Raw genomic sequence first — 17628 nt, 5'->3', positions numbered from 1 at the left:
GTATATTTGAGTGTGAGCCATGAGTTTGGTCCGGGTTTTCATCATCACCGTTTATCACCGCTGGATCTCTTTGTGTTGCCCCCGTTGCTGCTCCGTCTCCCCTCCCCACGGTTTCCACTCTGCCGCCGCCTCTCCCCCTCCTTAATCCCTCGCTCCTCCGACCATGCTAATCAGCTCCCTTCCCGCTTACTTTCCAAGTCAAGTGAAGCAAAGTTTATTTGCGTTCCCTTAATTACAGCTAAAGTCCCACAGGGCGTCGCGGGCCCTTGTTTAACAGAGGAAATTACAACACCACCTTGCCCCTGTAGCCAGGCGGCTGAGGAACTCTCAGAAAAGGGGGGTGGGGGGGGGCGCATCTTGGAAAGAGGCTTGAAAGAAGGGTTTTCTTTTAAGGACGGCTGGAGTGCTGGGAGGCCAATGAACAAAAAGAAAGCAGCTGAAAATGGCCGGATGCTTAAGCTCGTCCTCTTCCTTTTTAGGCGGTCTCTTTTGATTCGTACAAATTTTCACCCAAACACAAATATTGAGCTGTAAAACTGAAATGAAGGGGGGGGGGTCATTGGTCCACTTAAAGGATTTACTCAATTTGCCAAACAACAGTGGCATGGTTTTTTCAAGTTAAAACGTACACCTTGACCTTTCAATTTTAAGTTGAGGAAACGACGGGAGTAACACGATTCTTCACACACCCTGCACTGTGTGGGGGCAGGTGCGGGGGCAGGTGCGGGGGCAGGTGCGGGGGCAGATGAAGGGGGCAGGTGCGGGGGCAGGCGTGAGGAGAAGTGGAATTCAATCCATTACGCTGTAATAAAGCAGATTTTCCCCCACGCCCGCCGCCTTCCTCCCCGCTCTTCTTTTGCAGTTTCTTGCCTCAGTCTGTGGTCACCGCTGGGACTCCAGCCTCGCTCTCCGCCGCCACAGTCACCCTGTTGTTCTAAGCGTCCTCACGTCCGCTCTCCGTCCCTCCCTGCCTCCCTCCCTCCACCCACACCCACACCCATGGCCCACCCTCCGTCCTCCGCCAACATTTAGGGGTTTTATTCTTCCAGCGTTTCTCATCTCTCTGAACCCATGCGTCTCAGAGAGAACAGAGCACTCGTTCTTTCTCTTCCTCTCCCCGCTGTCATGGAAAGATGAGTGTGTCCTTGATCCCGAGGCTCCTCTGGCGACGCCCGCCGTCCCCCAGACGGCGCTCTGTGCCGGGGCTGAGGGACTCACCCCTGACCCCCCCCCCCCCCCCCCCCCACCCTTCCCCCAGCCTCTCTGTCGGTTCGGGTCGACAGCAGCCACCACCCCGTCCTACTCCTGGGGGAGAAAGGAGACGAGAGGATCTCCATTATTATCCTCTCAAACAGGGAGAGGGAGCGGGGCGGAGGGGGGTGAAGCTGATGCTATCCATGCACGTGTTGGATCATCAGTTCCATCACTTAGTGAGCCTTATTGCATTTTTCGGGATTCCATGCTGGTGTATTAAGCTTTGAATTTTTTTTTTCTTTCTTTTAATCACTAAGTAAATACCAGACGCCTCATTCAGGCTCTCCTTCTCTATTTCTGTTTCCGTGTGCCTCCAGTTCTCTCGTAATTCAATATGGCTGCTTCAAATGACCCACATGGATTTAGCACTTTAGTGATTCTTTAGCACTTCAGTGTTGGCGTTGATGAGTGCCAGCGCTAGGAAACACAGAGAACACGGGGAGACGCAAAGCGTCGTACACGTCGCCGTGGACAGCATCCAACACATTGTTGCGTTAACGGCACATTTTGATATGAGCGCTTTCTCCAGCGAACGGCGCCAGCTCTACAAATTACTTCCCATTTAGTCATGGTCTCAGGCATCGCTGAGGGGTCCCTTTGTCTCACTCGTCAATTTGAGCGCCACGAAAGCGTAGCAACCTGCGTCAGTAAGCTCCAGAACTCTCATCGTCATTTCATTCATGTTTGGGCGGACGTTTCGAGAACTCGAGATCCAAAACAAGACGCTCTATAGCGCACATGAATAAGATTAAATGACACTTTGATGATCCCATTAGAGGAAATTCAGGAAAATGGTAGGAGAAAAAGATATGGTGTTTTCCTGAAGAAAACCCAAAACAAAACAAAAAAAAAACCCGGAATGTATGGCATTCTACATTTGCATATAAAAAATGGCTTAAAAAATGTGATCTAGAAAAAAGCCCCACCATAATTATGAAGTGGGTTAGTGGATATAATTACGTAAACACACACAGCAATGTTAGATTGCTGCAAGCAAAATAATAGTTTCAGCCGGAAAGCTGAAATCGGCATCAGCATCATTTAAATTATAGGTATTTCTTTTTATGAAAAGCATTTTGCTAGTGTGCTGTATTATTATAATTATTGTCATTATTGTCATTATCATGATTATTATTATTGGCTGCCTTCTTTGAGCGAAAGCACTCATTGCATACTTTAAATGCCAAATCCAGCCTCCATAGAGATTTCCTCCCTGACTTATTCGGGCAAAGGGTTGTGCCGGCCATTGCGTGAGGCTTCCGATGCGCCCATTACCGTGTACACGGCTCAAGTGAGGCAGATGATTGTGTGGCGGCCGACACGCGGCGGCACTGCATTACCATAATCCAACCAACAGATGGTCCTCAAGGAAGGACTGCTGGAAGAAAGCAGCAGAAAACAAAAAGAAAAAAGAAAAACGCAAACCAAGAGTCATTTCATTTTGCTGTGTAGACACAGTCAACACGAGCAGTTGGTGGTAATTTAGAAGAAATGTGGACTCTGTCAATAAAATACTTTAAGCCTCACAAAGTCTGAAAATTGGTTGCGGGGAGGATGTTTACTTGCTTTGCTGGCTTTTGTTGTCATGGCAAACAAGCCTGGTGTTACCCTGCGATGCAATATTAAGCTTCACAACACTTAATATGGGCCATGGGTGTTTAACGGGTTAGTATCTGCTGCTTCGGCGTCCTAAACCAAGCAGCGTCCGCCAATCTGCTCATCTGTCCATCAAGGGGTCTGCAAGTCAGTCTGGCAGCAGGTCTGTTCCGTCTGCGAAATGGCTTTTACTTGATGTCTTTTTGGGTTGTTTTTTTTTTGCCTTTTTTTCATCTTTATGTTTGCCACTTTGTGCATCCGTGCATATGGCGGTGTTATGTTTTGATTTGGTTCTCTACATTTTAGACAGTGAGAAAGTGTAAAGTACAGCGAGAAAACATCCTTTGGGGCATTACAACAAATACACAACCTCACATCCTTACAGCTGCAAACAACAATAAACATTGGTTAAAAAATGTATCTGTAGGCAAACAAGTCTATGTGCAATTGTGTGTATATATGTGTGTATATATATACACACACACGTATTTGTACATATGTGTACGTGTGTGTATATATATATATATATATGTGTGTGTGTGTGTGTGTGTGTGTGTGTGTGTGTGTGTGTGTGTGTGTGTGTGTGTGTGTTTGTGTGGGTGTGTATATATATATGTGTGTATATATGTATATACTGTATATATATGTGTGTATGTATGTGTGTGTATGCGTGTATACAATATATATGTATATGTGTGTATATATACAGCATATATATATATATATATGTGTGTGTGTGTGTGTGTGTGTGTGTGTGTGTGTGTGTGTGTGTGTGTGTGTGTGTGTGTGTGTGTGTGTGTGTTGTGTGGGTGTGTTTATATATATGTGTGTATATTTATATGTATATACTGTATATATATGTGTGTGTATGTATGTGTGTGTATGTGTGTATACAATATATGTATATGTGTGTATATATACAGCATATATATATATATATATATATATATATATATATATACACACACACACACACACACACACACACACACACACACACACACACACACACACACACACACACACACACCCAGTAGGTGTCTGCCATGTTTTGGTGGGGATGAGTGATGGCCCTGTCCCTGGGATGTCTGTGTTTGATAGATGAGAAGCACTTTTTCATCTCAGAAAGAATCAACCAGTGTCTAATACATCATTAGTCATTTCACACACCAACACATCAACACACACACACGCATATGCACAGATGCACCCAAATTCATGTCGGTACATGACTATAAAAACCACATGACCGTTTAGCTTAATGGTTAAATAAAATGCATTAAACCATAGGTTGCAGGTTCCATCCTTTTCATTTCTCACTAGAAATAAGATAATTGAGGGTTACGGCCGTAGAGGAAGAAGATAAACCACCGCCAAATTGTTCATAATAAGTACATCGAGTCAGAAGGAATGTGATTATGAATTTGCAAAGGAATACAGAATAGCATGGATGGGCTATAGAATTCTATGAGTTTGCCATAACAAGTTATTAAGAATAAAATAACCGTTATTTGTTCCTCAAATGGGCAGGGAAAGTATCTGATCTGAAGAGGCCTCTCGGTAACAGAGAGGTACTGGGGTAGCTGGCGGTTGTCCATTGGGTCCAAGGTGGTCTCGTACAGATGTTGCTCGTTTGCACATGCATGGTGAACATACACGACGGCTGACCTCAGGGTGCCGCACCCATGCCAGCTCAGCCACATGGTCCAGCCAACTCGACATGGCTTTTAGTCGGCGTACTCAAAATATACATCTGTACATACAAATGTGGCTATATTCACGCACACACACACACACACACACACACACACACACACACACTGCTATAATCTCTGCACTTTGTGTGATGCTGCCACCGCCCCCCTGAAGCCGAGGCCTGTTTTTAGCACAGTGATTTTCGATTCCTTACTCAGGACGTCTATGGCACCATGCCCATCATTGTGAGTGATACCAAAAGGTCATCACGTACATCTGGAAGGAATCTCCTTATCGCTGTATCAAAATTGCCTGAATATCGCACATCTTTAATTAAGTTCAAATCAATCACCATGACACCAGATCACAGGATTGGTTCACATGATATTCTCTAAGATTGTTTTTCCAGCTTATTCTTATTCCGGCCTGCACTATAAGAAACAGCCATTCAGTGTATTTGTGTCATGCATGCGCATCCTCTATGTGCCGTTTCCATTGTCGGTGGCCGGGATCCGCCTTCCCTGGGGAGAACGCAAAAATCGGGCACACGCCAGAAGTGATGAGGATGAACGTTCACAAAAAAGAATGGCATCAGCAAAAAACATTGCCAAATATCAGCACGGCCCCAGGTGACCACGAAATAAAAACCAAAACAAATCACGGAAGAGAAGAAGGTACACGTTGGAGAAAAGACTGTGACGATCCGAGAGCGAAGCGAAGGGAAAACACGAAGGTTGGGGGGGGGGGATTCTGTTTCAAATGGAATTATGGGATTGATAGCATAAAACGCCCAAAGCAGTCTACCTGACGGATTCCACTATAAGACTCACCTGTTTGTGCAAAACAGAATGAAATCCAAAGAAACTTGCCACAAGAGGTAAATTATTCCCTTGGATGATTAAGGAGTTTTAATTGCAGATTTTTTTTTCCACTGGTAACCAGTGAGCAGTTTGAGCTGCAGACGAATGATTGTGAATGATAAATGAAGATGGTATTGTATATAAACACCTCTTCTTGCACGCCCACGCGTCACCCTGTCAAACCAAATCATAAATTAAAAAATAAAATCAATGAAAGAAATTCAATAAATAACTAATGCACGGCGTCGGCATGATGCCCGCGCCAAGCCCGCCCGTTAATCCTCGGACCATTTTTTAAAGCGGCGTTTTGAGATCAGAAAAAAAACAAAACCTCCTTAAAGGAGATCAAGAGCCCGGGCCGCTCGCAGGAGGACCGCTTTGGATCACGGACGTGGAAAATGAAAGGTTCTTGTCATTCCGCTCCGTCCCTCCCTCCTCGTTCCTCTGCCTTCCACCTCCGTGCCCCCCCCGTGCCGGGCTCCTGGCAGCAGGACACGCACACAGAGACGCGCGGTACATACAAATCCCGACGCGCGCGCTCCTGTGACTGCGGCAGTTCTGGTGTAAATCAGGTTCGCAGTTTCTCCACGTCGAGGGGGGATGGTGGTGGGGTGCGCTCGCTCCACATTGAATATTGTGCCAGCTACGCGCACCTGACAGAAATATTTACATACCACATTTTAATCCCAGCGTCCAATTCGATTTCAATGAGCATTGTGTATTTGCTTGAGGGTTTGTGTGTGTATTTATGTCTGTTATGTTATATAGTCTTTAAATCTGTATTTAGAGTAGAGCACTGTGTATTGGACATCAGCCGAGGATGTTAATATATTTGTAATTTTTTTTATATTTACGTCATACATGTATATATATTTTTTTATCGCTCGATGAACGTGTCCCCCGAATATTTTCATATTTATATCAAAGCTTCTCAATTTCTCAGTGGTTTTGTGCCTACCTGGCGGACATTTTTTTAAATTAAATATTTAGATATTATATATCAGATATTATTATACATTTCTTCGACACTTTGCTTATTTTGTGTACTTTGTCCAGACGTTCTCAACTCAGTTTAGCGTGACATTTTTTCCACTTCATCCACTGATTTGGAGGTCCCTGAGAAACCCAATTCTATCGCTCAGGCATCCAGTTAGTCCTTCGTTCCTTCGTTCGTTCCTTCGTTCGGTCTTCAATCATTCATCTCTGCTCAGGGTCACAGGGTACCGGAGGTTGTCCTAATTCATGTTGCGGGTGAACAACCTGCATCGGGAGTCGTTGCAGGGTCACCGGGCTGACATGCAAACCCGGTGCAACGGCGCGCCGTGCTGCATTTCCCCAGGATAAATGACTGACTGATTGCTCTGCGTGCACACCCCAGGGAGCGCCATAGGTGCTGCATTGAGAGTGTTTATTAGGGGCCCATCGGTGTGCTACGGTACCCACACACACACACAGACACACATGCAGACCATAGCTGCCATGCTCCAGGGGGTCGTTGGAAGCAACTAGAATGGCGTCGTGCATAAAAGCGCGCTCCTCCCAGCGTCAGCGGCTCGGCGGGCCATCCATTTTCCACCCTATTAAGAGAGACGTTCTTCAGCGCCGGGGCCCAGCAGGGAGAGCAGCGGGGGATGTGCTGGTAATGGGGCTACAGACCCGCAGAGATAAATAGTTTAATTAAGCGTCAGAGAAATTAAGGCCCCTTTAGACCGGGGTGGAAAAAACAAGAGCCCGGGATGTCGAAGACGGGAGCATAAAAGCGAGGGGAGAACGGGGGCTTTTGAAGGGGAGACACATATCAGGTTGGTAAAGAAAACAAAAAAAAAAAAAGGGAAGGAGCGGGCGGGTGTCTCGTGGTCTTGGACGACGTAACGACAGGAACACGAAACGTACCGTTTCCCCGTCTAACCCAGGAGGTTGCTCACGTGGGGCCTCCCCCGAGGCTACAAGTGGAACCACAAATGTTCAAAGAACAGGTGGAGCAGTCTGTTTACTAGTCAGCAAGAAGAAAGGACGCGCTGAGGGGTAAAGGGCATTAGTACGCTGTGGTTGGAGTAGATGGGGAATGAACATACATCCTCATAAAAAAAAAAAAAAAGAATTAAGATGTGTGTGTGTGTGTGTGTGTGGGGGGGGCGCGGGGCGGGGGGGGGTATTGAATCAGCATGCAGAGTAGTGAGCGAGAGCAGGAAAGAGCTTTCCCTCCTCTTTGCTCTTTGTGTCGTGTCACTGATCTGTTCAATAAAGCCATGCGTAGTAGCACTAATCTTTTTGTTTTGTTATGCTAGTCTGGCTATCCGTTTCCACTACTTATCGATTATCCCGACTTCCTTGGCCCCCCTCCGCGTGACACTTGAATAAATCTTTCCTTTTGCTTTTGTGCCCGCAGCAGCCTTAAAACAGTGCTTTTTAATCTATGGAGCCGATGCCAGTGAACGGGCGGAGGAGGGATTGACGGCGCAGGTTTTGCACAATAATGGAGTCAGATCCATGTCCAGGTGGGGGATCTCCGTCACGGGCCGTTTTTCGGCGGACGCCTCAAACAGCACTTTTACTTTCGGGAAACCGTGATTCCGTCGTGTCACCGCACTAAGCGCCACGACACCCATCCCAAGACGTTCGCCGTGATGCTTAAAACGCCGCTGAAGGTTGGGTTCATTTTGAAGGGCTTAGTTCATCTAGTCCGGTGTCTCTCAAATTGGGGGTCCTCGTTCCCCTAGGGGGTACTCCGAAAATGATAAAGAAAGTGATAAAAAAAATATCGGTTATATATAATACGACATACGACGCACAATGTGGTACATCATTTATGTTAATTACATTATTCTTCCTCGCTATGCCAGTGAAGGGGGTGCTCATCTGAAAAAGGGTCTTAGAGGGTAGACTACCCCAAAAAACACTGGTCTAATCACATATGCTGTTCGCCCCTCACGTGAGGCAGCTCTGGAGGAAACCTTGATTCATGAGAGACAGTAAAAGGAGCGCAACAATTAATGTCCGTGTCCATAAATCTGTGGACAAAAGCTCAACTTTCTGCAATAATCTCCCATAACTCTTTCACTCGTATAAATCACACGACAACGAGGACACGTCAAAGACGTGGTAACGTGTATTTCCGCTCACCCACGCAAGCCCTCGCGGCGTCGGAGGTTACGGTGCCGTGGTCGATACCACGCGGGTCAACGCTGCGATATAGAACTGAAATCCCACGACTGTCACTTTTGCACGTGCGACCAACGGAGGAGGTCAGTCCCAACCGTTGAATAAACACGCCATGTAATGCTGTCGGTAAAATGAAATATGACACGTCATTAAAATATTATAACAAGGTTGGCGGCCCTGGTGAAATCCTCGCTCGGGGTGCGGCATAATTGGGCGGAGGGGGTTTCGAGGCGGAGAGAGGGATTTAAAGGAATCCGCCCCACGGTGGGATATAGGAATTTGCTTCCCGTCAGTGGTGGCGGGTGGGGGTGGTGGGGGTGTCGGGGGGGGGCGGGGTGGTAACGTACGGAGGATTAAGACAAAGGTCACACTAATAAGGGGGACGGCGGAGAGTCCAGACAGGGAGATCTGGGATCTCTAATGGCCCTTTATCTCATGCCGTCAGTTAGGAGTCACTCCAATGGAGTCATTAGAATGCGGGGCGGGGTGGCGGGGTGGCGGGGTGGTGGGGTGGCGGGGTGGCGGGGTGGGGTGGGGGGCATGTTTGCTAAATACAGAGCGGGCCTCATTTAGCACAGTTGAAGCTACAGTGTGATTCACTGCAGAGTCATAAACACAAGCGAGTCATGCCGTTGCCCAAATCCTTTTAGCTCCCCGATGAGTGATTTACAGTGTGTGTCTCAGCTCCCTCCATAAAAGCACGTTTTATTTATTTCTTTTTTGCAGCTTGTGCACTGGTTTCGCATTACGCTAATTAGTCTCCAGTGTCTCTGTAGACTGGGATAGGACTGGATTCACTCGTCTTTTTCGCTGGTTGTCTGCTGTGATTTGCAGAACATAGAGATGCTGGTGTCATGCGGAGAGGCCCGTTATGAAGGAGCTGCTAATGTCTTATTTGATATTAATATTTTTGCTTTTTGCAAATGATCTCAGCGAAATGTATTCCTTTCGCCACACTTTTTTTTCTGATTAATTTACATGCGTGTGTTGCAAATGCAGCAATATCAGTACAGTGCTCACAAACGAATTCGTGAATGGAAAAAAAGAGGCGAAAACAAAGCATCTTAATGTTAATACATTTGTCATATAAAACTTTTTCTTTGTCTATTCATTGCTCTCTGGTGAGATTACTCAATTTCCAGGCCCATGAATTTCATTATACTTGCTTTGTGATCTTTGATCCAGTTCCAAATTACAATATATTATAATTGGCATTACATTCTAAAAAGATAAAACGTTTTCCGAAGGCAAAAATGTATATAAGGGGCTTCAGTCGCCCGTAGAAGATTTAACTGGTCAGGAAAACTGCTCTCTGAAAGTGGGAGACACGATCTTTTGGTGTCTTCTTTGAGACCCCGCATTGATCATCTTCGGAGTGCCCCAGAATTTATGGAAATTATGTTGTTTTAAATATAATTCAAAGTACCAGTGAATAAATAATGCACCGGTTAAACAGCACGTTACAGCAATTCTCAAATTCTCAGTCAAAGTCGAATAAATATTGTTTTATATTTTCAGATTGTTTTTTTCTTATGGGATCTGATTTGTCTCTATAATACACAATAATAATATACATGCACAAACAATAATTAAACAACAATAATTGCCCAAACAAGTTAATTAAAACATTTTTTAATAAAAAGCTATTTCTAATAACAATTTTCCTGACAACAAACACCGCCCAACTTGAATAAATATGAATCTATTGCGCTGCTCAGTCATTCATGAATGAAAGAAAAACTCCACAATTCAGTACTACATGGTTCAGTCTTTTCTCGTGTTTTCAGCAATTACTTTGTATAACGCCGACATGTACATGTACACAGGGACTTTAAGGGTTGCTTGTCCTGAGAGTGGGGTTTGCATGGCAACAAGACACCAAAAAAGCACCAACATATGTGTGTGGATTTTCAGAGGCTCTATTAAAAAAAAATGTCTCATAGTGATTGCCTCGGCATGTTTTCGTAATTGAATAGCTCACCATTAGGCTCTATCTTAGCTTCCTGGCCCAATTCCAACTGCCTTCTCACTTCTCACAGGATGTGTTCCAGTCCATTTGAATGCAGATTTGGTTCACTTGTAGTCAAAACGGTTATCGGGGGACACTCAGATCAGCAATTAGTCACAAAAGCCAATAACCTTTATCTCCCTCCCTTCCATTCCTCTCCTTGTCTTTCCCCCCGCCTGTCTCCCTCTCAACCAGCCTGTGAGCTGATGAACCAGGGCATCCTGGCGTTGGTGACCTCTACGGGCTGCGCCTCGGCCAGCGCCCTCCAGTCCCTGACGGACGCCATGCACATCCCTCATCTCTACATCCAGCGCAACAGCGAGGGGTCGCCGCGCACCGCCTGTCACCTCAACCCCAGCCCCGGGGGCCAGCGCTACACCCTGGCAGCCAGGCCGCCGGTACGCCTCAACGACGTCATGCTCACGCTGATGGAGGAGCTGCGGTGGCAGAAGTTCATCGTCTTCTACGACACCGAGTATGGTGAGTAGGGAGCGGATGCATTTGTGCTAGCGCCGAGCGGCCGGGGCTTATTTTCTTCTGTTCGTCGATTTTACGGCAAGAATGAAGAGCTCGGTGAATGGATGTCGGAGCACAAAGTTCAGATTTGGATTTGCTGTGGAATGAAGTCTCGATAAAATCACTGCATGCGTAACGGACTATTGAGGCCTCTAAGCAGGATGCCAATTACAATACAAGAATAGGTGAAAATGAAGGCATTTAAAATAAACAATATAGCAGAGTCCTAGGAAGCTAAGACGATTACATTGTTGAATTCAGCTAAGTTTCGCCTCTTAAGTTGCCTGGGACTGTATAAATACCCTTCATTATTTACCACCTTCATCCCAGATATAGCCTGCATCTACTCAACATGGGAAATCGGTTTGAAGGGGATGAAGGGGAAGAATGAGTGGAGCAAAATCTCAGTCATCATCAGTAGAGGCTGATGGCAGTGGGCTGTATCCCCGGGGCGCCCAGACCAATGTTCTTACAGAGTGATCTAATGGATTCTGAACTGAGATGTCGAGTTGTCCTTGAGCTCTGCTTAGCTGCCCTGCCCTTCAGATCTGAGCCATTAGAGGAAAAATTCAAGAGCTGAACCTCTGATCCAGGTCTCTCGGTGGATTCATTCTACAGCAGATTGCACCTCCAGTATTGCCTAACGATAACGCAATGTATCTGGAGTGAACCATTGAATTGTGACTGCAGGGCTGCCCAGTTAACCCCATTTGGTGTGAACAAAATGGCTCTGTGGGATACGTTTTTCATTCCTTTGCAGAGTTTCGTAATAGACCCCGTTTTGGAAACAATAAAGTGACTGTATAGGTGTGAGTAAACCGTTTTGGTGGAATGAATCTCGCCTGTCGCCGTCTCAAACTGTTTGATTGTTACTGGAGGGATGCTCAGCAAATCCTAGTTGCAGGGGCCAAGGGGAATGCGCGTGTGTGTGGGCAAATATAACCCCGTCTTGACTTGAGAATGGATTGGGCTGATTTTTTTGTCTTTCGCCGACAGTGGAAGTTCAGATCTTATAAGTGAGTTCTTATAAGTCTTCTTCTTATAAGTTAAAGTTTTTTGGCCTGGAGCCGCCAGGAAAAAAAACATGATTTTTCTCACACCTGTTGAGAGGGACAGCTGCCCGGAAGAAAGAGAGGTCCTCAACACAATCAAATAAGAAGAGACTCCCGCCTATACTTGCAATTAAAACACATTCCCTGATGAAGGACTGAAGAATGATTGAATGATGAGGGTAGGGATGAGCTCCAAAAAGCCGGGCTTGATTTTCCGATTTTGAAGTCGAGCGATTATGTTCTGAACGTCTCAGGTGGAAAATATGCGTTGCCCCACTGCGGCTCATATAGTCAGAGCAGTATATTCTCTTGGTTTGACTTTCATTGAACACATTTCCCTTTGAATGCGTTCCATCTTGAACGAATAAGTTCCTCTAGTACGGCTTGTTACTTACATTTAAAGTGTCTGTGTGCGTGCGTGTTTCCGGCTGTGTGTAATAGCCTCCGAATATATTAAAGGTTACCGAGGGTCGGCGTTGGTTAACGGGTGACCTGTGAAACCAGTGGCTTAATGTGCACCGTGTGACGTGGTGATGAAGGGAAGGGAGGGATTCTTCACGTGTCACTGCCGATGTCAATACGCGGCGTTCCCTCAGTCGTGCTCTCCGAGATGAAGATTAGTTCGACGCAGGTACATTACCCCGAGTGCTAGGTTTGGGAAATTAAGGGATAACAATGCAAAGTAACTTTTTTCCTTTTCTTTCCTTTAGTGTGATGGGTGAAGCCATTACAAACGTGAGAGTGTAGAGGACCCATTTATTCAGATTAGTGGTCTATTGTGGAGAGGATATGAGGAGCAGATGGGCTTTTTGGTTTGGTTGTCTGGTGAGGCCCATACCAGGGCCCAACTGTCACTTCACCGTGATTATGATTAAGAGAGGACCCTGCATTGTCCTCCTTCCTTCCTCTATCCTTTCCTCCTCATTTTGCTCTTACCAAACCCCACCCTCCCGCTTTCCCCTCATCCTGTCTCCTCCTCTTCTTTCATGTCCGTCCTATTTTTGTGGCTGTGTTTCCCTCCTCAAGACACCTCATCGTATTATTTATGTCGACCATGTCTCTCTTTTGTCAAGCATGTCCCTCCTGAGAGCCCCGAGATAGCCCAAAAGGTTGGTTTTCATCAAATTGTACAAAAAAAAGTAATGAAAAGGCTTTTCCTTTTGTTGCTTTATGTTGCCCCCACCTTTCTCGGGAATCATCTCATCTCGAAACAGGTTTTTCCCAAACCCTGTAACTCATTCCATATTATTCATCTCTCTTTCTCTATCCCTCCCTTATTTACAACTTCTGATTTGACTTTAGATTTTTATTCTCCTCGCCATTCCGGCACAAGTACCACGACCATGAAATCAAAACGTTTTTAACCTACCAATTTTTTTTAATTAATAGCCAGATGCTGCTTTGAAACGAAAGCATCTCCGCAGAAAAAAAACCAACAACAACCTTTGAGAGAAAATAAAAGGAACACTCACAATTGACACATTTACTCCTCCTTCCCTTTTATTTTTGACTCACTGATGCTGAAGAGATAAAAAAAAATTGGGTAGACGCCAATTTGGTTGATGCCGTAAATAGTAGTTGGTTTATGGCAATTAATGTCAATGATAAGGCTACAGCTGCCCTGCAGAAATGACTGCGGATATTTCCGATAGGGAACAATTTGGCTGTATATCCTCCAGCAGCTGTAGGAACATACTATATATAGGAGGGGATTTCATCCATGATGCATAAGAGATGCATTGGAATTCATGCTGAGCATCCATCGCCTCTATCTTACATTGCTACCTGCAGTAGAATCTCATAGCCTCAGTCCGTCCTACGCCAGTTCCGCAGTATTATCGAGACTGTTGAGTGTAGTGCAAAACAAACGGCAACAAAAAAATAGCTCCTCCAAAAATACACAAACACCGGAAACATGCTCACACAGACACAGACACACACCTACACACAAACACGCACCCGGGCACCCACGCACCCACACACACATACACACACACACACACACACACACACACCCACAAATGTCCAAGCACGCAAACAGAGGATCGATTCGAGCTTCCAGCGTATCAATATGTCTGCTCCACGCCGCCACGGTCATGTGTGGCTCGGCAGAGCATGACACAGAAGCTATGCCTCTTCAAAGCCAGACACCAAATCACACGCCGGCCGCACACGGGCCGGATGGCCGCATGAGCGGGCGGTTGGCTGCAGTGAGCTCTGGGAAACTGTGTTTTTCATCAACACCCAATCAGAGGCGCCCGTCATGCGGAACGAAAGGCCGGCCGAGAGAGAGAGGCTGATAGAGACATTGACGTTGAAGTTGGAGTGAGTTTGTTTTCCCACGTACACATAGGCATAGACGAGGGCAAGCTGCCACACAACGCACACCCACACGCAGACACAGTTGAACGCTTAGGGCTTAGGGGCGCTGTCCTTACCGAACTCTCGGACAAGGAGAAGTGGAGTCAGGGCAGAGTTTTACGACTGACTGGTATTACTATCTGTGTGCTTCCTCTGCTACGGCAAATAGTGGATGGATGGATGGATAGATGGAGGCCAGGGACTGACTTGCTGATTGGCTGACTGGATGAGAGGAATGGGTGGATTGACTGACCGGCTAGTTTCATCCAGTAGCAGTTTGTGGGAATTTTGTTTTTGCAGATGTTGCATTTGTCCCCAGTTTACTCGAGACAGTAAAAATTCCTATGATGTGCGGGACAACAAGCAGAGGAGAGTCCGGGAGTGATTGAAGGATCAAAAGTATGTGTGTTTTAGGTGGGACAAAACGAAACAACAGCAGGAAAGGAAGAATGAGAATGGCGAATAGAAAAGGGTGAGGGATTTGCAGCAAATTTCCTGGCAGCGATTATTGCAGATCAAGCTGCTAACAACCTCAAAACATGACCTGACTCCCCATCTCAGTTAACCAAACTTTCATTATTGTATCCATTATTCTTCAGTCGCTGGCTGTGTGTGTGGGTGAAGAGAAGGCCTGAGCGCTGTTGCCTTGATCCCAGATCCATCTGACTGACCACAAACACAATTGTTCCAGGCTGCTCTGGCTCTCCCAGTGACCTACGCCGATCAGCCACAACATTAAAACCACTGACAGGTGAAGTGAATAACATTGCTCATCTCGTTCCAGTGGCACCTGTCAAGGTGTGGGATGCATGAGGCAGCAAGTGAACAGTCAGTTCTTGTAGTTGATGTGTTGGAAGCAGGAAATATGGTCAAGCGTAAGGATCTGAGTGACTTTGACAAGGGCCAAATTGTGATGGCGAGACGACTGGGTCAGAGCGTCTCCAAAACGACAGGTCTTGTGGGGTGTTCCCGGTATGCAGTGGTTAGTACCTATCAAAAGTGGTCCAGGGAAGGACAACTGGTGAACCGACGACAGGGTCATGGGCGCCAAATGGCCTATTGATGCATGTGGGAAGCGAAGGCTCGCCCTTCTTGTCCAACCCCACAGAAGAGCTACTGTAGTACAAATATGTGAAAAAAGTTAATGCTGCTATGATAGAAAGGTGTCAGAACACACAGTGCATCACAGGTTACCCATGTCCACCGCGAAAGCACCTACAATGGGCACGTCACGTTCTGACGAGCGTCAGAACTGCACCACGAAACAATGAAAGAAGACGGTTTCTTTTGTTGTGGCTGATCGGTGTACATGCAAACCAAACCACACCACGCAATCTCGGGGAACAGGGGTGCAAATTGGAATGTAAACTGAAATGTGCACCACAATTTCTCCTTCTACCATTTTGTTGAAATGTGTCTTTAATTCTATTTGAATTGCTCTTGCAAGGAATTGATGTTTGTCCTTTTGTTGGGCCCTACAGAAAATGGAACAATTCATTGTAAAAGATTAGTTCCCTCTCAAGCCTTAAAAACTTTATAAATGCATATTTAAGGTCTCTACTATCCAAGACAATGCATGCCAAACAATCTTAAGGCCTTGTTCTGTGTTGCTCAAGTTCAAGTTCACCATTCGTTTTCTGAAGGGAAAGTTTGTGCAAATACTTTAAATTGTCTGGCCGTGCTACTATATAAACTCCTCAGTCTCATAAGGACACACTATTCTGCCTCTACTCTCCCTCTGATGCCTCATTCTGCTCTTGCTCCCTCTAATTGACCTACCCTACTCGACTACCTCTCCTCTACCACACTCTGCTCTACCTCCCTCCCTCTACTCTCCCTCTACTTCCTCAACTCTACCTTTACTACGTAGGGAATTGATGAGAAACTGCCCTATTGTCAACAATACGTTGGCCAACATATATTATATGGTTTGTTTAATTTGTTAGTATAAATCCTCCTGCGACCCTGCACAACACACAATATACTGTACTGTATATGCCCAATACAATATATGTTTTTGTCAATTTTTCATCCCTATTTGTTTGTTTTCATAGACGTTAATATGGGTTAGGCCACATCCATTAATGCTATTTAGTATCTCCCAATAAACCAAACTGCCTGGGTATATTAGCAGCCACATAATGCAACTAAATCATCACCCCGACTCACTAGTGCTTTGATCATAACGATGATGATGCATCGATTAAAATGTCCTTTTCTTTTTTTATTGTTAAAGGGCTTGCCCTGGATAAATGCCCAATGTAACTTCCAGTAGAGTGCCAGTACAATAACATATGGCTTTTCAAACATTTCCTCCGAGGTGAAGCCTCCACCGCAGTAGTGATGCAATAAAACAAGTCGGAGCAAGAACAGTTCCACTTCATTAAAACAGTGGCTCTATCTCTTTTGGAACTGCTTCAGTGCATTTTGTAGGAAGGCCAATTGTTTTTTTCTTGGCTCCTTTACGGATATTTCATTTTCCCCCAAACTGCAAAACTCTCCACCTCCCTTCCCAGCCATGCTTAATTCAACAATATATTTAATTTGTGTAATTAAATGGATGTAAACTTCAGACAGAGCCAGTTTGCCATGTGGCTAAGATGCTTTATTTTATGTCCAAAAAAAAAAATAGAACACTAATTGTATTTATATATTCAGAGTCATGTGGACACTGGACAACCTTGTCGCTTCGCTCTCTATAGAGTCATCCCTTTTTGAAGACGTAGAGTGAGAGAAAAATGGGTAGATCAACAACAAAGTCGAAATTCATACTTGACCACTTTTTGTCGAATTTGTTTGATTTTGCTTTGTTTAATTTCAAAAAACGACGCTAATTCCGCAGACGATGCCTCAATTTGTGCCACTGTCACAAGCCTGTAGAAGTTTGTAAATCACAGAGCATCAGCGGTTGTCACAGAGGGGGAATTTCGAGAGTTTGCTGCGGCATGTAGGCCAGGAACTGTGAGTAGATGCCGGGCGATATCCTAGGCCTCGAGGACCAATGCTCTGTGGTACTCTGTGTGGCACCTGCCGGATCCATTTACGCACTGCATTCACGCGATTGTTCCCACTCGGTCTCTCTATCCGTCTTTCTCCCGCCTTTGACGTTCTCCTCTCCTTTAAA

General features: G+C 45.6%; 1 protein-coding gene across 1 annotated transcript in view; it reads left to right on the top strand.

The window, feature by feature from the left end:
• LOC307245278 (glutamate receptor ionotropic, delta-1-like) overlaps window positions 1–17628 on the top strand; it is a gene marked incomplete at its 3' end in the record, with an annotated part of 448321 nt that overhangs the window by 241144 nt on the left and 189549 nt on the right. Inside the window, exon 3 of the mRNA XM_080020759.1 lies at window positions 10771–11055. Coding sequence (XP_079876885.1) covers window positions 10771–11055 — 285 coding nt within the window. The remainder of the gene's footprint in view (window positions 1–10770; window positions 11056–17628) is intronic.

Source organism: Zeus faber, assembly GCF_960531495.2.
Source record: "Zeus faber genome assembly, chromosome: 20".
Classification (NCBI taxonomy): Eukaryota; Metazoa; Chordata; class Actinopteri; order Zeiformes; family Zeidae; genus Zeus; species Zeus faber.
This window is presented reverse-complemented; position numbering and strand designations above follow the sequence as displayed.